This window comes from Glycine soja, chromosome 18 (assembly GCF_004193775.1).
Source record: "Glycine soja cultivar W05 chromosome 18, ASM419377v2, whole genome shotgun sequence".
Lineage (NCBI taxonomy): Eukaryota > Viridiplantae > Streptophyta > Magnoliopsida > Fabales > Fabaceae > Glycine > Glycine soja.
In genome coordinates, this window is record NC_041019.1 from 53,576,070 (window position 1) to 53,598,159 (window position 22,090).

Here is a 22,090-nt window from a genome sequence, read left to right on the forward strand (position 1 = left end):
GATTCATTTTGGATTTGATTAAGGTCTTAATTGGTGGCTGGTGTAGAAAAGTCAGAAAATATCTCCCATACTATGTGCTAGCAATTAACTTTCGCTTTCACAGGCCTACAATTATTTTATTATCTATATGTTGTGATCTCCGCAAGGACAGCATCGATGAAATTGACAAAGCAATTCTCATTGGTGACTGTGTGTTTGGATTTTGTGAACAATAGACAATCCTATTTTTTTTAGGAACTTCGGTTCCATTATCAATCCTTGTAAAGGCCTTTTTATATAATATCCAACCTTCTAACGAGATTGGATGGCATGACACATTAATAATTTAATGTGTAAATGACCACTTTAGTTCTTGCATTTTACAAATACCGACAATTCCGTTCATATATTATGAAAATGATTAATTTAGTCTACAAAAATATAAATGTAATGACAATTTAGTTCAATTATCAAGTTGTATCTATTTTTGTTATTGTTTATGATGACGTGGCAAGTATAGGACAATGTGACAAATACACATGACAAAAGTGATTTCCACGCGTTAGGCCAAGTAACTAGGTATCAATTTGTTAGTTCTATCTTTTTGAAGAAAATATCCCCCTTTTTTTTCCAACAATCCCTCCATTGTGTACCACTTATGGCAGCTTCATCAAGATGTATCCATCATTGTCATCACCCACCCACCAACCCTCCTCGACAACTCCACTCCCTTTTCTCCCTTCATCCTTCAATGGTTGAGGTGAACGCTGAGAGCTGCTTGCACACAGCTCCATTCCAGAGTCTTGAAGGTCTTGACTTAGAGTGAGTTTGACTAGGACAAGTTAGAATTGCAACAAAATCAGGGTTTGAAGAATGGCTTTGAGGGTTGTTTGCCAGAATCAATACGTTCTTGCTGAGTTATTTGTTAGAATCGCTAAGCCATTAAAGGCAGAATCACGAAGCCATCAAAGAGTGGTAATAATGAGAAAAAATCACTGACATTTTAGTTCAAAATACTATTGATTGATGTAGAATGTTTCCTACACATGTGGATTTGTCTCATCAACAATGACATGCCACATCTACTGTCAATGTTAACTGAAACAAAGATAACTTAACGGTGGAACTAAAATATTAGTACATTTGCATATTTGTGAGTCAAATTGACCATGTTATAGTATAGAGACAAAATTATCAGCACATACAAAATAAGAACTTAAGTGACTATTTACACTAATTTAATACTGGCATTTACTTCACGTATTGGACACTTAGCTACATCAAATCTTAATTGGTTTAATTTCTTTTTTTATTATTCCTATAGTTGTAATAACATTCTTTTATAAGGAGTCCTCTTGGTTTTATCTCCTTGGAGACTCTCCTTTCTTATGTTACTGTTTTTTTATCTTCTGATGTAGTAAGCTCTATGCTTACTTAGTTTTCTTTATGTTTTTGTTTTGTCATTCAATCAACATTCATTTCAAACAACGTTTGATCACTTTAGATGACAAAGATCAAAAGGATAAATAAATTAAAGTATAGGAATATGTTGGTGTGCTTCCCACAAGTGTGTAGATGTATGAGATTGAGAGAAAATGGATAAGGGAGGGAGTGAGAAAATAGTATGTTGTCTTAATATGATCTTAGTTAATTTACATTTGTGAAGAGTCTAAATATTTATACAATTGTTAGGGGTCTAAATTGGTGGGAGAATATGTTATGCCACATGTTGAATTGTGTTGGGTATCCCACACTTTCTGTTTTTCTTACTTCGATTTTGTATCTTATGAAGGTTTGTGTTCTATGCCTATTTTACTCTGTTTGTATTTTGTTGTGAAAAAGTGTAAAATATAGAAGTATATTTTTGGTTCCATCTCAAATCTTAATTGACATTGACATTTAATTACATATTGTTTACACCTAAGCACTTGAGGAATCCACCCCAAAAATCTACCTGTTAGAGTGGGGAGAACCAAGCACTTAAATACTCCATTGAGCATCTCATATTCATCCATGTGGGACTCAGCACCACATAAAACCCAAATCTCTATCATAGCACTACTATTGAGAGCCCACTTTTTTTTTTTAAAATGTAGAAGGAGAAGAATTACATATTTTATTTTACTTAATTTTAGAGAAATGATTGTCTTTTGCAAAATTTGTGTCAAAAAATTTTAAAAAAATATTTCTTCAAGAATTTATTTAAAATATATTAATAATGTAAATATTTTTTATACTAATTATAAATTATCATGTTTAATATTTTAAATTTTGATAATTATTCTAAAGGTTATATATAAAATATCAATGAGGAATCAAGTTATTTTGAGAGTAATTTTAAAATGTTAATCCTCATAGTTAAAGAGAACTCACATTTAATCATTATATTACAAGAAAAAAAAAAGAATGAGAATAAATTGAGGAGATTTAGTCCAATTGATTAAATAATGTGTAAATTATTATAAACTTTTAAATATTTGTCTTCTATTTCTATAAATAAAAAAATAGAATAAAATATAACTTTCTCAAAATTACTCTTTAGAATAACATATTGCTACTCATAAGTAATTTCTAATTAATTAATTAATAGTATAAAAATATTTACAGGATAACATTAAAATTAAACTTTCTTAAAATCATCTTCAGCAAAAGCATTATTTTAATAATTAAAACGAATTCAAATAAAAGGACAACTTTATTAAAGTCCATTTAGATCAACTTTTTTTTTATAAATAATTGTAAAAGGAAAAAAAAAACTTCTTTTATAAGCTAATTTGTAAAAATTCCCTTATATTAATCTTTCCAAAAACTGATTTTTACTTGTACATAAATTAATTTTAACTTATGAAAGAAATTTATTTCATAATTCCTTATTTTCTTCTCTAATAAATATATATGAAGAAATTTACCCTAATTAAGACTAATGCTTTTTTTTTTACAGCAAGATTAACGCTTTACAACCAGAAAAATAAACACCACAGAACAAGAAAATTCCGATAGACTAATCTTTACAGGACATAATGCTGCAAAACTAATTCTTTTAAAAAGAAAAATGAGTAATAGACAAAAATACAACATTGAGCCTTATGGTAATACATATCAATCCTGACCGGGAAAAGCTAGCATCTAAACTACAAAAGTTAGGAAAGTGTAGCTAAGACAAATTCACTAACAACTTTTCATACACTGTCATAGAATATTATTGACAAGTAATTCAAGGCAGAGGAGAGAGAGGAGAAAATTATGAACAAAAAGATTTAAACAAAAAAATATCCTACATCTCAAAATGCAGGGTTAATCTTTACCCAAATCATCCACATGACTGTAGCAAAATAGGACCAACTGATAAACTAAGCATGTCACTGAGAGCAACCTGGACATCCTTTGACCCATGTTCACAACGTACCAAGCTAGAGATGAGAGGGAAGAAATGAGACAAGTTCTTCTCAAAAGAAGTATCTCCCAAACTACAAATAGCCTGCAGAGTAGCCACAATGAGAGGTGAACGTGCAGCCAATTCTCTCCTCTTCCCAGTGCCCAAGGGAATCAACCAATGTTGCTGTCTACCATGAGAAGATTCAGATTTTTGTTCAAAACCTGCAACTTCAATATAAAACTCCAAAACCTCCTGACAAAGCTGGATGAGATGTGATTCGACCTCGTCCACCTCGTAACTAGGAGGCTTGTCAATGACAAGGTTTTGTAAAAATGTAAGGCAGGTCTGGTACGATTCATTCTCAAGGCGTAACAGTGGAGGGTCTTGCATTTGGGTCACAGAACCAAACTCTTGAAGCTTTGAACGTAATATAGTATTGCCATTAATCTGGTGTGCATGTATCGCTACATCGTGCAGAGCATCAAACAGGACTAGCATGGCTTTTGCTGAAAGGTGAGGGCGATACATGTTATAGATCTCCATCATCGCCTGCCAATTTCAGAAAGAGAGTTAACATCATTTTGCAACATCACATGCATCTAATTTGACAGGGAAGAATAAAAGTGAACACCAATGCACGTTGGAATGAGGTGCTGAATAGGAAAGACACATCTGCTCCCATCAGGTGCATATTTTTAATATTATCCATTATTTGAGTAGTGCTAAAATAATAAGAATCTAGTTAACCATAAAAATAAATAAATAAAGGATCTTAATTTTCTGAATAAACTAAATGCCACAGCTACAGTTCTTGGGCTCCTTCATAATTTCTTTCTACAACAAGGAAGATATTTGGAGGAACAGAATATAAAATTACCTGAATCAATAAAAGTTGAACAGCAGCTCGGCATTTTGCATCAGTTAAATGAGCATAAAGACGACGAATCCTCAAGCTTTCTAAATTATCTGGGGAGCCAGACTCGGCACGATCTCTATCATCTTCAGCTGTTGAAGCATGTTCCTGATTTTTAGTAAAGTCCTCACTTTCAACAAACAAAAAGTTAGGAAGTGTTGCATTTGCTGCTTCTTTTAATGAGAAAACCACTTCTAACCACTTTTCATCAGAAAACAGCCCCCCAGCATTACTCATCAAACGAACAAAAGCAGCAATACCAATGCCAGCAAGGCTTTGATGAGGGCGCTTTATAAAGCTAACCAGGAGCATCAGCACCTTTCTTAAAAGTGGATTGACAGTGTCATAAAAGTTAACAAAAAGATCTACAACCAATTGGAGAGCCAATGTGCATGTTTCGTAAAGCCAAGCATCTTGATCAAGCTCACCATCAGCCTCTACTTCATTGATCGGTGAACTACTCCCTGAAGGATCAATAGAATGTCGAACATAATCGAATATAGGAAATAGGATAGACTCAAATACTCTTTCCCATAAAGGTAGTGAAAAGAGATGCCCATGATTACGTAAGGTTTCAAACAGGACTTCCAAGGCACTCTTCCTAATCTCAGGTCTTGGGTCAAAGCTAAGCTCAGATAAACCTGCAGAAAGTAGACAAATAAGTATATGTACATTTGCAACATGCTAAGCTTCTTAAGACATGAAGCAAGATGGTAGCAAAAGAAACACTAATCATTCGAAAAAGTTAAGAAACATAAATTCATAACTTTTCCAGAATATTCATGTCTAGATAAACTTTATATCATGTCTTCACCTGCCAATAAAGGAAACCAGAAATAGAGATGATCATCCTTGTCAATCACCTCTCCGTTATCTTTTTTCCCCTCCTTTCCTGTTTGAGCTGAAGATGAAGAAATCTTTCCAGTAACTTCCTTATCCTTATTCCTTGATGATGAGCCAAGGTCTCCTGCTGCTAGTTTTGTTGCACAGAACCGAAGAAAAGCAATGGCATTTAGGCTAATCTCTTTATTGAATCTACTATTGGTGAACGCAATTAGGCAATTCACACAGTCTGTGAAGGTTGTGCTTTCAGTCTCAGTGATGTATGGAAAGTAATCTCGAATAATCTTCTCCATAATTTCAAAAGCTAAGAGTACAATGTTTTTGTGGTCATCATAAGCTGCTGTTGTGAATACCTGAAATCAGGTCTATGAGCAGTAAGTAGAGGAGAGAAAAAATGAACAAACATTTGCATTAATTGAAGCTCTCTATAGACAATAGGAGTTTATCAGCTTTACCATGAACATGCTCTTCCATCCAGATTTGACATTGTTGACACGAGATAGAACCATTTGAGAGACACATCTGATAATTAGTTCTCTAATTTCAACAGCACTACTCTTTCGCATAACAATAACAAAAGGCTTCATAAATTCATTTTGAAAATTATAATTAGCCAGTTCTTCCCGCTCTAGAAATTTCATTGACAACTGACGCAAGGAATCCATTGCAAAAATTGCAATTGAAAGGTTTGCCGAACAGCCAATAGTTACAAAAAAATCAGAGAGAACATGCCAGATGCTTGACCACACAAGCCTGATGCGGTTCATATTATAGTGCCTGTTACATAATAATCGGGTCAAACAACAGATAGCAGCATATAAACATCAACCAATCATGCAACATAATCATATGCTTGATGCTCTGCCCAAACATTTGGTTTTCAAATAAATTACAGTTTCCCACCTTAATTCTTGGGCACACTTGTAATGTTCTTCTCTTCAATAAAATTAAGCACTTTATCCCTTGTCTTACCATCTGAACCGAAACTGGGAGTTAAAAGAAACAGGTGACCCTTTCACATGCAAACATCATGATATTTTACCAGAGTTGAACAGAAAAAAGAGTTCAATTCAACAATTTCCTCAGACTACAAAGAAGTGAGCATGAGAGTTGGGGATATAGAAGGGGCAATGGCAATCAACCAAAAAGGAGAAAAACAGTGTGTCAAATCAATTTATAAACAACAAAGCTTGTCAAGTGCTATTATGTATGTTTGTTTTGTAATAATCCCCAACCAATGAACCCCAAGAACCATGAGGAAAAAGAAAAATTCAGAGGGAAGGCAAAAAGAGGTAGCATGTTTGAAGGGGTAGGTGAGTAATACATACGCAATCTCAACAATCTTTGTAAGGCTGAAAACACGTGGATCAGATGGAGACCTCAATTCCTCCATGGAGACCTTGCATAGAGCCTTAACAAAATCTATTATGGCCTCACTGTTCAACTTCTGGCTCCGAGTGAATATGCGATTCATTTCAGAGCTTCCAACTTGTTCCAACATATTTAAATTAGAGACTAGATTGTTCACCTGTTCTGATGTGACACCAGAACCATTACTGCCAATTCCAGCACTATCATATGAACCCCGCATCAAAGTAGCAGCTGCATACTGCATCCTCCCAGGTCCCTTCTTCTTCAAAACAGGAAGAATGGTTGACTTTGCCGGCTTTGTTTTTTCTGAATCATTCTGAGGAAAGGCAAAGAATGTGGCATCTGGTGGAGCCCCCTCTCCAAGAAGATGTAGATGCTCAAACCGGGAAACACAAGTCAAGATATGTTCCCAAGCTTCTTGTAAGTAATTTCCATCCTCATCAGCAATAACAACTATTGCCTAGTAATAAAACAGATGACATGTTCAGTCATATAATGTAATCAACAAAAACTGAACACAAAGTTCAGGTACCAAGAATACACTACCCAAAACTTAAAAAAGATCCAACAAATAATTACTATCATATGCCTTCAGATATTGTTCCAAGAATCATTTTCAGCAAATGCTGCAAAACTCCCCAAAACCATTACATTAATTTGGTAATTACTATATTTGTGTTAGGGAAGTCCAAACTAATTTTGTTTATATTGGTATGCATGTAGCAATGAAAGCACTTGCAGAGAGTGTAGCTTCAGATAGGATAAAAACACCCATTAAAGGAAAAATGTATATGTGAACTTGAAATGATAAAAGATGCCATGGGAATGCAATAATACACAGACAATGAAGCATTTTGAAAGAGGGTATTAACATTATGAGTAGGAAGTAATATAACACAGAATAAGAATTGCTAATTGATAATCACTTCAGCTTATATGCTGCTCATAAGCCAGATAGAAGAGAAGTTAAATTTGACTAACCTTAATTGCATCGACATTTTTCTGCTTAATATCTGCTGGTGAATGTAGTGAGGTAAACTTTGCTAATGAAGTCACAAAAGCATCTCTATGAGTCTTCATCGACATTACAGAAGTAACATGAATAGCATAGCGGAAGCCTTCAAGACACAGAGATATTACAACCTCATCATCACTTCGATCAAGAGGAACACTGAAAGCGGCTAACATCGGTGCCCAACAAACCTCAATCATGAATCTCAGGATTACAACATCTGTTGCTGCATAATAGATTGACCTGCAAATTGCAAGCAAATGCATATCAAGAAAATAAAATATCTAGGAACTATTTTTCTTTAACAAGTCACTTAAAAAAACTGCAAACAAATTGACATTAAAATATTAAAGAAAAAGAAAGAGGGGAAACTATTGTGAACATTTTTAGATTGATACCCATCACACTTCAAATGGACAAGGATCATGTACAAAGCAGATAAATACTAGTAGATATGGTAGAATCTATAAACAGGATGAAGTCAACAGAAGATTCTTCATGCCAAAAACAACATCAGGTAAAATGTTTTCAGCAACCCAAGAAATAAATTTGGAAAGGAAATTATCACTTCTAGAGAATGCAAAAAATACATACTCAGATTTGCGAGCTTTTTCTTTGAATTGTTCTTGCATATGACGGATAAGATCATCACTGGTCTCCATGTTCCCTTCCCCGCGTTTACGGATCACAATATTCAATATACTATCCAAGCCTGAAAGTCTATTAGGGTTCACAGCCTGTTTTTGTTGAGGAGCCACATCATTTTCTTTCATTTTGATCTCATTTCTAGATATTCTCTCAAACAAGGCCCTCAAGTATTCCTCAGGCAAATCTTTTCCATCATCAATGCCACGATTGTTTCTTATGAAATCATTAGCAGACATCTGCATAACTCAAGAACCAAAAAGAAAATAAGTCATCATTTCTATCATAATTATTTGTAGGCTTAAATATGTTTTTAGTCCCTGTAAGTTTGTACTTTATAAATTTTGGTCCTTGTAAAAAAATTTGTTCATTTTTAGTCTCTATAAGTTTGCGTTTTTTCAACTTTGGTTCATCTAAGATATTTTGCTCATTTTTAGTCTTGCAAGTTTGTATTTTTTTCAATTTTGGTCCCTGTAAGCACGAACTTATGAGGACTATAAATGAAAAAATTGAAATTTTAACAGGACTAAAAATGAACAAAAAAAACTTACATGAACCAAAATTGAGAAGGCACCAACTTACAGGGACTAAAATTAGAAAAATGAACTTACAGGAACTAAAAATGAAAAAAACTAACTTACAAGGTCCAAAAACATATCAAAGCCATATGTGTACATCAATTTACAGAACTATAAGATTGTGAGCACACCTTATTCTTCACCATAGGATTGTGAGCATCTGTATTAAGCATTATAACAGAATAGGCTAGGACATATGCTGTGTCAGCACTAGAAAAGGCCTTTGGATTACATTTGCAATAACGTTCAGCAAACTTTTCCATGATCCTATCAATTTTCTGCGCCTCACCAGGCAGTCTGAATCCTTGAAGAAAGACCCTGATTGCCTCATCAAACTCCATCCCTTGAAAGTTAAAGGAATCCACATAGGCATGCATTACCTTCAAGGATAACTCTTCCCTTTCTCCTAGATAATCACCAATCAAAGTCTTGTTCAACCCAGATGCATCTTTAAGAAAAGCAGCTATTTCCTCTGGCGAATCACCCACCTTGTTGGCATTGATCAGAAACTCAATTCCTTTCTTAGGCTTCCTATTAAAAAGTGATATACCTTCCTGCCATACACTTGCATTAGCTTCATTGGTAAAAAAGCTACAGCAAAGATATACTTTATTAACAAAACCTTGTTCATTTGTTTACCTGGAGTTCCAGTTTATAAGCCCGTCGTTGCTCAATAGTTGAAACATCAGATACATCATTGGAGACTTCCGATTGGGAGTCAGAACCATCAACAGGGTCTTCTCCATTCCCATTTACCATGGTAAAACCTCCACTTTCAGGGCTATTATCTGTTGCTTCAACTTTCTTGGCTGAATGAGGGTCAGGAATGCGCAATTGTTTGTTCATCCAGTCTCCCATTGATTTTAGAACAGCAACCAAGCTTTTCATGGCCTCAAGTTTTAATGTTGCTTCTTGAGGTGGCAAAAGTGTGGTCATTACACCAGGAGGGACACCTTGAGCAGTTTTAAGAAGTCCATTGACCATCCTATGAGGAATATAGCAATTAGATATAAAATATAAAGAGTATATTAAGTGACAATCAAGACAGCCTCAGCCACACAACTATGAATGCTGTATGAAAAACACTCCAACAAAATGGAGATGCTATTAAACTTGAGATCCATATTCTAAACATGAAACTGCACATATTATTTATACAGTAAATCAAATAAAACAACTATAAAAAATTAAATAAAATAATAGCACACCTCTCAAATATATTTGATGAATTGACATCACAGTCATAGTTGATAAATATGTCAACCAATATCTGTGAATCAACACAAAGCTTATCCAGAAATCGAAGCACTGTCATCTTCTGCTGAAAATTAGGTTGAGAAACATTTTCTAGGACCCTGAGAACAATCATAGGGAAAAAAACCCCAATTTCTGCCTTCAATCCAGCTCTAAATCTTGACACCAGACTGATAAAAATGGAGCATGACAGCTGAAACACAATCAAAAGAGTTGAAGCACTGTTCTTCAACAAGGATAAACATAAGTACTGCTTGATGGCACCTAAAAACCTGCTCATCCACAACCAAATTTAACCATCAGTACTATTTTTGTCATCTGGAAAAATTATGAAGTAAATAGTGTCAAGTGGTGTATAGAACAAAGGAAGAAAATGTTACTTTGCATTAATGATGAGGGACAAGATGTCATATGTTAAATTCAAGAGACAAACACAAAATAAATAAATAAAAATAAAAAACAAAACACAGTAATAGTCCATACTAAAAAAAATATAATAGCAGAAGATGAAGCACATTCAATTCATAGATAGCAGGTTCACATAATTTAATTAATTACTCTACTTGTTCCTGCTGAATCAATTATGAGGACAGAAGCCAGAAGGGGTATTCAAACTTGTGTATGGCACAACTAAAAATGTTAAACAAAATTAGTAAAAATAATGCAAGATCAAAATTATAATTTTGTGCATTCAATTATTCATTTAATTTTAGAGGTAGCTCCAAATAGGAATACCTTGCTAAGACACAGGACTTTCATGGCCATGTTAGCCTAGGAATAATTCTTAAGCCGGAAATTCAAAAACCAAGACATGCATAGCATAATTTATTGTGAAGGGAAACAAAACCCTGACACAGTCATGTAACCTTGTTGTTATAATTTGCAAGAAACTGTTAGGTACAGAAGAATCCAAAAAAACCAGAAGCTAGTATCCAGAGTAGGTATTTCAAATGGCTCCTAAATTTCTAACAGAAAATGTTCTTCCTACTTTATATGTCAAATAATCCCAAATACCTAGGGAAGACAAACAAATCATGATTACCAGACATACTTAACTGCCTATCTACAAATTGGAGATGGGGGAAGGGGGGGATTACATTGTCAGTGACAGTGCATACCAATTGCATCTACCTTAAAGTTCTGAAATTCCAGATTGCAGGTTCCCAAAGGCACAATGTGCAGGGAAAGGAACAACTAAATAAAAACAATTTCATCTACAGCTGAATCCAGGAATAGCAAAAAATTGACAAGTCGAGATTAGAACAAAGTTTTTACTACAAGAATGGCATTGGTATTCACTCCCATCAAGATTGAAAAACTCTAAGAGTGAATACTGGAAAGAATTATTCTTTAATCCAAATAAAATGGAAAAATGAAAGCCAAAAATTGAACAAATATTTTCAACATGGAAAAAGGGCCTTGAGTATTGTAGTTTGCATTGGGATTCAGATTATAACCTCGAAAGTAAGGAGGGGAAGATGCAGAAAAGATCAAGATGTCAACAGCAACAAAGAGCACAGTGCACATACAACGACCAAATTGCTTTAAATTTTAAAATGGACAATGGCCACTGCCCTTATAATGACCATATCAATCAGCTTTATTTTATATATAGTTGGGTATCCAGCAAACATAATATTTTTCAGACCTAAATTAGTTCTCAAAGGAAAATGTTTAATTCTAGTAGAAACCATATAATATCCTGCTCAAAGGAATTGCTAAGACTAGACTGGTTGTAAAGATAAAAATATTCTCAAACTTGTGAAGCCTAATCTAACAATTCCCAACAAGAAATTCCCAGACACATCATTATTGCATTAACATATTTCTCTTTAGATTATCTAATAGATAACTTTATGTGTGCGTGCGTAATTCAAATTTATTCTTATTTCTGCAACCGTTGACACCAACATAATTAAATTCATTCTTACCCTGGAAAAAAATGGCTTTTATAGGACGATTATTTAACAAAATCTGCCACTAGATGAAAAGTATACTTCCAGCATATCAAGCCTGAAATGTCTTACATTAATCCAAGATTTTTTTTACTGTTACCATATATTAATATTAAGGCATAAACTGATTCCAAAGAAAGTGAAATATGCGTGATGCCTGGGTATATCTGAATGGTCAGATTGGCTAAAATCGTTATCTACAAGGACAAGTTGTAACATGTAAGCAAGCTAATTCTTACATCAGAACTGCTTAATAGTGTAAATTGATTATGTATGAAATACGTACACAAAATCACTACCACATGCATCTTGATGTCCCTTTCTTAAATCTACTTTGGGTGAGTATAAGTATTTTTATGGTGCATGTTTGGAAAGCCAGTGAGCAGCCTCCAAAGTTACATTTGGGACAAAAGTAACACCTTTGTTACTTCCAGCAACCTACGGTGGCCACCCACAATCGGTTTTCCAAACAAGCTGATAATCTGCCATGTCAAAATTCTAAAAGACTATTTCATCCCATATAGCACGTCCGTTCTAACATTAGTGTCGTCAAATTCTAAATCCCTAACCATATAAAATATAATGTACAAGTGAGAAAGTAATAGTTATGACTTATGAGTTAACTCCTAGACAGAACATCCAGACAATGCAATCAAGTCTACCACCTTCACTACTATGTTTAACTTAGAAACTACACCTTTTTGTCATCTACCAGCAAAACTAAAATATAACACATCTTCTCCCTAACTGGCAACAATGCCAAAGTTTAAACTTCAACCTAAAGAGGAACTTAAGTAAAACATGATACCTTTCACTAGTCTTGAACACAGCTCCAGCATTCTCCAGCAAGATCTTCAGCAACTCCAGAGCCACAATCTTCCCCTTCATCAGCTGCGGGTCCCCAGCCGCATCCTTGGGCGGTGTCTTCATGGACAACTTACAAAGCGCCCTAAACACCAAGAAAGCATCCCTCCTCAACTTGTTCCCAATCTGAACCTCCAAATCATCGTCCCTCTCCACCACTTCCCCATCCACAAGCTCCCCCTTCCGTCCCTCCAACGCCGTCTTATACATACTAATCTCCCAATACTTCGCATCCAACATGTCCTTATCTGTAGAATCCAACAAATCGGTAGGGTTCGTAGTCTCAACCGTGGTTGTCTCAAACGCACCATCGTGTCCACCTAATAAAGAAACCTTCCCACTCGGCGTCGTAGGGTTCAAAACGCCGTCAATGTCCTGCATTATCTTCGTTATGAAACCCTGAACGAACTGCGTCATCGAATTGTCCACGTCGGATTTCTCCACCGGCTCCATCAATTCCGCCACCACAATCGGCTGAATAGGCACCGTGGAGGAATCCGCCTCCATTCTCCGGAACACGATCACCAGCATCTGAATCAACGACGCCTTCGCCGTTGTTTGATTCACAACGTTTTTGCTGACCAAATATATGTCGTAGCAGGTTCGCACTATGAGGAGCAATGAATCGCCGTGGATTCGCAGCGAAATCGACGTCACAGCGGAGAGTAAGGTTTTCAAGACGAGCAATTCCATCGCATCGTCGCCGAAATCGTGGCATTTGCAAACCGATTCGATTAGGCTGGAGAGGAGCTTGGCCTCCGGCGCGGCGGCGCTGGAGTCCGGGTCAGCCTCGCCGCGGAGGTAGCCGTGCGCGATGAGCTTCTGGATGGCGTCGACGGCGGGATCGGCGATCTTGAGAACGCCGGAGCCGGCGGCATTAATGAGCGGCGCGAGGATGGACTCTGACTCCGCGAGCGAGAATTCCACCGGGCCGCCGTCGTGGAGCGGACCGGGTACGGCGGTTTCCGGTTCTCTGTCCGACGGAGATCCCGGCGGCAGCGCTTGCTGGTGGTTGAGGCTCTCGATCACCGATTTGCACTCGTGCGCGAGCTTCGCGTGCTTCCGCCACGACGCGTTCTTGACGATCTTCTCGAGCGCGGGGACCACGACCTGACTCAGCCGGGAATCGGCTTCCGAAGAAGCCATTCCCGAGTTCGGAGCGAGTTGCGACTCGGCGACGCGGCTGAGAGTGAGATCTTCGGGGGAAATCAAATGCGGGCGCGTCTAAACTAGGATCGTGGTGCCATGAGCTGCGAGAGGAGCGAATTGACTCGGTGAATTTTCAGTTTTTCACTGAGTTGAGAAGGGGAAGAGAACGAGTTAGTGAGCAAGGTTTGAGAGGGATCTGAATTGCAGAAAAAGAAGGTTGCTGGAGTTTTGAGTTTTCTGAGATCGCATTTTCGGGTTTGGCACGTTGCTCACTCTGAACGTGAATTGACGCTAGAGCCCCTGCATAAGTTGTGAAGTGACGACGTTATTGGATGTAATGAAATGGATAATGTAGGGGTAGTTACGGTTTTAAGTATTGCAAACGCCGGAGAAATGGAAGAGCTTTTTAATTATTGTTCTTCTTTTCTTTTTTTTCATACGGATAATATTTTATATTAGTGATTTAGACTTTCGGATTCATTACTTTAAAAAATTTCATTATACTCTCTGTCTTGTTTTTTTTTTTCTTATCAATACTCTCAGTAAAAAGTTTAAAAAGTGAGATCTTTGACATACGATTTTTTTTATTGTGAAATCGTATATGATTTACTCAATTTCATACTTTTTAAAAAAAAAATATTCATTATAGTAATTTTTTAAAATTCTAACCATTTCCACAACTAACCCGTAAATAAGTTCCCTTTCAAGTTAGAGACAGGCTATTACGACACAGTAAATATAAATTAATGTTATAAAGATATTAATTAAGAAATATAAATCGGAAGTCTTTGTTAATGAATATTACCGGTTAATCGTACTTTGATTTCTATTTTTAATGGGATTTTCAATGTTTTTATTATTGATTATTTAACTGATATTTTTAAGACATTGATTATCTATTTATAAATAAGTTATTTCTACCGTTGTATTTATTTTGTGGGATACAGAGTAAACATGAAAGTTTTGGTGGTTTTTTTTTTTTTTACCAAACTCTACCACAATTTCTTTGGTTTATTGCCACAAGAATGTGACAAGAATAGAATGATCTTATTACATTTTAACTCACATTCCTATTGAGATGAATAAGAAAAAAAATGAACGAAAAAATAAAAAAAATGTGAAATTTATTGATAACATGATTATAATAAAAATAATTGTCCTAACGTATTTTTATCTTAATTTTTTCACTAGTCAAATATAATTGTTTAGGTATTTTATTGATAATGCGGTAGAATGTTCTTTTATAAATAAATTGTTAAACAAAAAGTATTATCATTTTTAATTAAATCTAATGACATAAACAAACTAATTATATTTAGTAAAATAATTATATTAAAAAATTTAAATTTTTTACTAAAATAAATATATTATTATACAAAATTCAGATTTAAAAAAATATTCACCCAAAAAATATCTTAAGTAAATTAAATAATATAACAAAAATAATTATATTTAATAATATTATTTTCTTAATAAAAAATTAATTTAATCAACTCTTAAAAAATTAATTTAATAAATAAATAATTTTAAAACCAATTAAAAATAATTTTATATAATATAATATTTTAAATTAAAAAAAAAGTCAAACCCGGTCAAGGTGACCAAACCCGATTTCCTAGTGATCACGTAAAAGTAATATACTTTGAAAAAAACAAATTAAATAAGTGTACTTTAGGAATTTTTAGGAGAGAGAATATGCACTTTGTTAAAAAAAAAAACAAGCTTTGGTTCTTATTCGTGATGATTGCCAAACTATCCTTGTATTAAAACTTGAGGGTCACAACATGACACTTTTATTTTGTCATTAAAGCAGACATATGTGGGCTACCTCTATGGTTTTTCATAATTCTTTCCTTCATAGGATTTAGTACGTGATGACAGAAGAATATCAAAGAAAAAAAAAAGTCAAATGACACTTCCTTCTTTTAGCTTTTATTTTTTTAATTTCATCTTTTATCTTTTAAAAAAATTATTCAAACGTGTTTATCATATTTTATCATATTCTGGTGTGCACTTTTTATAGTTACTTATTAATATTTTTGTTTAGAATGCTTGAATTATTGATTGTATTTTCCTTTGCAAGATTAAATGAGATGAAATGATAATTATGATGTGTGTTGCATCCTTAATATCTATTATACCATAAATTCACTGTTGATTCATGAGTTATGAGATTGATCATCTCTATAATCTGTGAAGTGCAGTTGGACATTATGGCAAATCGTTAGGTGATGCTGGTAGTCTTGATATTGATGGATAATGCCTTAATGAGCCCTTAACTTTCTGCGTGTATGTTGTTAATAAACTTATTTTTCTCTTGATGTGTGGATTAGTGTTGTGAAAACCTTTTGAACCGTATATCTATATATATATATATATATATATATATATATATATATGCCTTGGATGAGTGTGTCTTTCTTGATATGTAAACGCATGACTATTTAACTCCCTTTATTTTGTGTGTAGTTATGAATGTAGTTGTTGAAATTTGTGATTCCTTAATACATTCTTAGTGACTATTTAATTCTTTATTCTTATATGTATGTTATATACTTGTCATAGGAACCTTATAATTCTATGTATACTTGTAGTATGGTGTTTTGCCTTAATTGCATAGATAGTATGGTTGTTTGTGATTTCTTGTTCTTAGTGATGCTATAGTTTGATGACTCATATCGAGATATATTTCATAAAAAATACTCTTTTGACCGTACCTTTTGATTCTAGTGCAACCTATTCTTTGTGTTGCATGCTTAAGTCAAGTAATTTGATTACACTTGCAAGCTTGAATATAATTCATTCCTTGTGTTATGAGCCTACATCAAACAATTGAATTACTGATGTTTCTGTCACAATTAAGTGAATTGTTAATATCTCCATATGAGTTTACGTTATGGTCATGTTTTCGTTTATAGAATTCATTTGGAATATTTGTTGTTGATTCTGGATGAGTGATCCTTCTTGATTTAAAATTATTGTCTCCTAATCAATCAAGTGTTCATCTTGTTATTGGCTGCTCATCTTCCAATCATGTCTTGTTAAACTCCTTGATATATTGTCATGTTGTTACTTCTGTTACGAATGAAGAGAGACTTCGCCCTTGACAATCACGTTAAGATGTTTCGAGAGAAAATACTTGAGTAGGCATGATCCTTGTTACCTGTAGACGAAAGTCAAACTTAGTAAGTCATGTACTTGTGTTCCTTGAGGATATGCTTAGTTACCACCTAAGTGCGAGATTGAGAATCTTGTAGGCATAGTACCTATAGAAACTTGTAACCATAGTTCGTGGAAAATATCTAGTATAGAGTTGTTTGAGAACATAGAGTAGTTGGAAAATTTATGAAGTATAATTAAGAGGTTTAGTGTGAAACCTTAAGAAGAGAGTAAGGTAGTTAGTAGGGCATTAATCACTAAGCATGGAAGAGTTCAAGAATGAGTGTTTTTGTGCCAGGTAGATGACCTAAAGGATTATTGATGATAGTTGTATAATTAGCAAGATAAATTTTAGTTCTCTTTACCTTAATATGGGAAAAGTTTGAGGATGCTCTGATGACTACCTTAGTACCTGTTGTGGCCTCTACGTGTACCTGGTCATGCCTAGACAAGATTGATGTCCCTGTATGTTCATGGGATGCATGGACATGATCTCTCTACCTTAAGTTACCTCTTGTAGTGATTTTGGTGATTGACACTTTAGTGTGTTTCCAGTTAAGTTGGATTATGGGGCGTATCATAAGATTCTTAGAGACCTTTGGGAATCACGTTTCGTGCTAAGAGTTTTGTTATGTATTTTAGTTAGATGATCATGACCCTTAGCATATGCTACGTCTAGGTGAGAGATGGCTTTAAATCCTTTTTGGACAAAAGTTGTTTTGAGATGAGAAGAAACTTAAGATTAAGATGAGACGCCCTTTACTAGTAGTCGAACCAAAAAGTTATTTTAGGATTCCTTGAATTATCCTTAACCCTTGTTATAGATTACTCCAATAAGTTTAAGCTTTTTAGTGAAATTCCTATAAGGAGTAAACCTTAAGTTTGAACAAGTTTACAGAAATAAGAAGTGATTTGTTCAATTTATTCAATTAGCACCCAATTAATATTAGGTAGGAAATCTTAGAGTGGAACCGTTATAATTTTTTGAACCTAAGTGAGAGTTGTGAGTCAAGTATACGAAAGTTAGAAAAATTTTGTTGAAGGAAGAGACTTAAACCCAGGAACTTAGAATCTAAAGATCATATAGCTTACGTGGGATCTTGATTATTAGCTCTAGAGAAAGTTAAGTACAAGGTGTGTGTGGAATGGAGTGAGATGAGATGAGATGACAACAACAATAGGAACCGTTACACACTTACCCTATATAAGCACCATATTGCTTTCAAATATTGTAGTGGGCAACGATTACCACCATTATAGAGGAACAAAACAAAAAATTCAAAGTTGAATACCTAGCAATGTGAAATTCTATTTTCTCTCAACAAAGATGTTCTATTCAAGTAGAAATCGTAAAATATCTGCTTAAAGGAATTCCTGAAACCAAAGCAGATTCATAGTTCAGAATATATTTGGCACATGTGAAGCCTAATCAAGCTACATAACAATGGGTGAGTTTGTTTATACTTTTAAAAAAACAACTTTAAAATAAGCACTTTTTAAAAAAAGCAAAAAACTGTTTATTTTAAGTAAAAGGAGTCTAGACAAACATATCAAAAAACCATAAAACTGCTTATTTTATTTTAAAAACCACTTATTTTAAAAAATAAGCTTAAACAAACTAGCCCAATATGACATTTACATACTTCTCTTCAGTCTTTCCATATCTTGCATCATAAACATCATAACTCCCGAAATATCCTCCACAATTTCATTTTCACGTTAACAACCCAAATGAAAGTGAAATTTGAGTTATCAACCTTGACAGAAAATTGACAAAATGCAGTCACATTACCACTTTCCAGTACCATGTTTAACACCCCATTACATCTCCCAGTTGTCTATCACAGTAATACCACCATAATTAAACCAAGAAAGACTGACCAAACATGCTAGCAACTTTAAAGTTTAAACTAAATCCCAAAAAAAGTAAAGCAATATGATAGCATACAACACAAATTTTACCTTTCACTAGTCCTGAAGACAGCTCCAGCATTCTCCAGTAAGATCTTCAACAGCTCCAATGCCACAATCTTCCCCTTCATCAACTGTGCGTCTTCATGGACAACTTACAAAGAGCCCTGAACACCAAAAAGGCATCTCTCCTGAGCTTATTCCCAATCTGAATCTCCAAATCATCGTCCCTCTCCACCACCTCCTCTTTCCTTCCCTCCAATGCCGTCTTCTACATACTGATCTCCCAATACTTGGCATCCAACATGTCCTCCTCAGTGGAATCCAACAAATCTGCCGGATTCCCTGCCTCCACCGTTGCCGTCATGGTGGTCTCAAACGCGCCGTCGTGTTGGATTGAGGATTACGGTTCCGTTTTGCGATAGGCTTCGAGTTTGGAAGTGAATTGACTTAATAACCGTCCCTAAGTAGATCGTGTTGAGGGCAATTGTGTCTTTTCGGCGTTTCTGGTTCTTTCCAACGATGATAAGAGAACCCAATTTTCTAACTCCGAAACCAAGCCACTCACTCAAAGTAGACTCTCCAAACAGAAGTACGTACTGCGCGGCCGAGGAAGCATCCGAATCCGTTGAATAGGAAGCCTTTGATCCACTTTCTGAGAGCACTGAATCATGGCACCAGCACCTGAATGGAGTCATTTGAATGGGAACTCGTAGAGTTATGCATTGAATCGGTGAGTTTTGTAAGATCTTCGCACCCTTTTTCTGTTAAGTTTTGCTCATAAAAAATGGCATCTTGCTTGAGAAAAATATTTGCTATTCGACAGGAATAATAAGTTGATTTAGCGTTTTTCTTAACTAATATGTGTTAATAAATTAATTACCAACGTTTGCTTCTGTATTGAATTTTAGGAGCATGTTTAGGATATCACTACAAGGCAAGTGAATGCTGAGATAAAGAAAAAATACTTCAACTTCTTATGTTGGTAATTAATAGGATATAACATGTGTTGGCTTTGATCACACTATAATGATGGGCACCTATTGCAATAACCTACTGTGCAACTTTTATCATCCAAACTACTCAATAACCAATGATGTTACCAAATTTTGTCGAGTTCTGACCAGAGGAAACTCATTATGCCAAAACCCCGTTTATTTTGGTTTGCGTAAACACCGTTTTGATTCAGTATTAGTGAGTGTTGGTTTGGAGGAAGTTGTTAAAGAAGAAGGGAAAGAAGACAATGACAGAAGGTATAGGTGGATTGAGGTTGGCAAAAATGTCACAAAAGAACAACAACAGGCCATATCTAAACTTCCTTTCAGGATGGCCGATCGATGCAAAGCCTTGATGAGACAGATTATATGTTTTTCTGCAGAAAAGGGCTCCATGTCTGATCTTTTGAGATCATGGGTGAAGTTAATGAAGCCTACCAGAGCAGACTGGCTTTCAGTTCTGAAAGAGTTGAAAATAAGGGAACATCCTGTTTACCTTGAGGTATTTCACATTTTATCTTTGCTTGATATATTATTGGTACTGAGGTTTGAAGCTATTCAAACTATCCAAATTGCATGTGGTAGTGCTGTATTTACCCCTTTGATTTTGTTAGTTTTAAATGTGAAGACCCACGCCAAGATGCAAGTTTGAGGTTTATGTATTTACCACAAAGTAGTGAACTTAATAAACTAAAATAAAATAAGAAATTAAATTTACATGCATTATGAAAATTGATATGTTGTCCATTTCATGGCTCTTTGATTGGTAATTGGAAGGGGAATGCAGTTTTTTCCTCTAACCATCTAAACCTCCTGGTCTGTCGAGTAAGTTTGTGAAGCAAGGGAGTGATTTACTTGTGTTGAAAAGATAGGAAGAAAATTTAAGCAACATGATATTTATCCAACTGTTTTTCATGGTAGGTGATCATTTTCTTACCGGATTCCATGCACCTTAATTTGTTTGTGTTATGAGTGAAACATTTTATTTCCTTTATGCCTTACAGTCTAAAATTAATCTGCGGACTTATACACATTTTTAGGTTGCAAAACATGCTCTTATGGAAGAATCCTTTGAAGTCAATATTCGTGACTACACAAAGATAATACATTATTATGGCGAGCACAATCTATTGGAAGATGCGGAAAAATTTCTTGCACTCATGAAGCAAAGGGGCTTCATCTATGATCAGGTAATTCTGACTACCATGGTTCACATGTACAGCAAGGCTGGCAATCATGACCGGGCCAAGGAGTACTTTGAAGAGATCAAATTGCTCGGCGAACCTTTGGATAAAAGATCGTATGGCTCAATGATCATGGCCTACATCAGAGCTGGAATGCCTGAAGAAGGAGAGAATTTACTTCAAGAAATGGAGGCACAAGAAATACTCGCAGGCAGCGAGGTTTACAAGGCGCTGCTTAGAGCCTACTCTATGATTGGTAATGCTGAAGGTGCACAAAGGGTGTTTGATGCAATTCAACTGGCCGGTATCACCCCAGATGATAAGATTTGTAGTTTGGTTGTTAATGCTTATGTTATGGCTGGGCAAAGTCAGAAGGCTCTCATTGCATTTGAAAATATGAGAAGAGCAGGTATCAAACCTAGTGATAAATGCATAGCTTCAGTGTTGGTTGCATATGAGAAGGAAAGTAAGATAAATACTGCATTAGAATTTCTAATAGATTTGGAGAGAGATGGCATTATGGTTGAGGAAGAAGCTTCTGCGGTACTAGCTAAGTGGTTCCGAAAACTAGGGGTGGTGGAAGAGGTAGAGCTTGTTTTAAGAGACTTTGTTACTAGTAATCAGATAAGCTAATGAACTCTTGAAAATAATGCATGAGAATATTTTTTTTATAACTTATATCAAGCATCGGAATGTATGTTACATTCTCAAGTTCACATTTTGGGAAATTAATTTTGTAAAAGCAAACACATTCTTTGGTATAAGTATTATATAAAAACAAAACAAAAATCTGACAAAGCGAACCTCAGCGATATATCTTGAATAAGAATTAGATTCCAGCTAAATTAATTCTCTAACCAACCAACATTTTGGACACACCCAAGTGGGTAATCTGATTGAAT

The 22,090-nt window shown here is 35.0% G+C and overlaps 2 protein-coding genes across 3 annotated transcripts; one reads left to right on the forward strand and one right to left on the reverse strand.

The window, feature by feature from the left end:
• Window positions 1–2,999: 2,999 nt before the first annotated feature.
• Window positions 3,000–14,225, reverse strand: LOC114396295 (brefeldin A-inhibited guanine nucleotide-exchange protein 2-like). Its single transcript, XM_028358196.1, has 11 exons — window positions 12,735–14,225; window positions 9,926–10,243; window positions 9,357–9,702; window positions 8,849–9,271; window positions 8,089–8,378; window positions 7,464–7,737; window positions 6,440–6,942; window positions 5,567–5,888; window positions 5,083–5,464; window positions 4,233–4,909; window positions 3,000–3,904 (listed from the first exon to the last, which is right to left on the reverse strand). The coding sequence occupies exons 1-11, from the start codon at window positions 13,934–13,936 to the stop codon at window positions 3,290–3,292; spliced, it is 5,352 nt and encodes a 1,783-aa protein (XP_028213997.1). The 5' UTR covers window positions 13,937–14,225; the 3' UTR covers window positions 3,000–3,289.
• A 5,305-nt stretch (window positions 14,226–19,530) lies between these two features.
• Window positions 19,531–21,906, forward strand: LOC114397604 (pentatricopeptide repeat-containing protein At1g01970-like). 2 transcript variants are annotated; one of them, XM_028359721.1, is made up of 3 exons: window positions 19,531–19,751; window positions 19,921–20,506; window positions 21,045–21,906. In XM_028359721.1, exons 2-3 carry the CDS (start codon window positions 20,039–20,041, stop codon window positions 21,819–21,821), a joined length of 1,245 nt encoding a protein of 414 aa, XP_028215522.1. In that variant the 5' UTR covers window positions 19,531–19,751; window positions 19,921–20,038; the 3' UTR covers window positions 21,822–21,906. The 2 variants fall into 2 exon arrangements, with proteins under 2 accessions (XP_028215522.1, XP_028215521.1); XM_028359720.1 differs by having other exon boundaries at window positions 19,531–19,742.
• The last annotated feature ends 184 nt before the right edge of the window (window positions 21,907–22,090 follow it).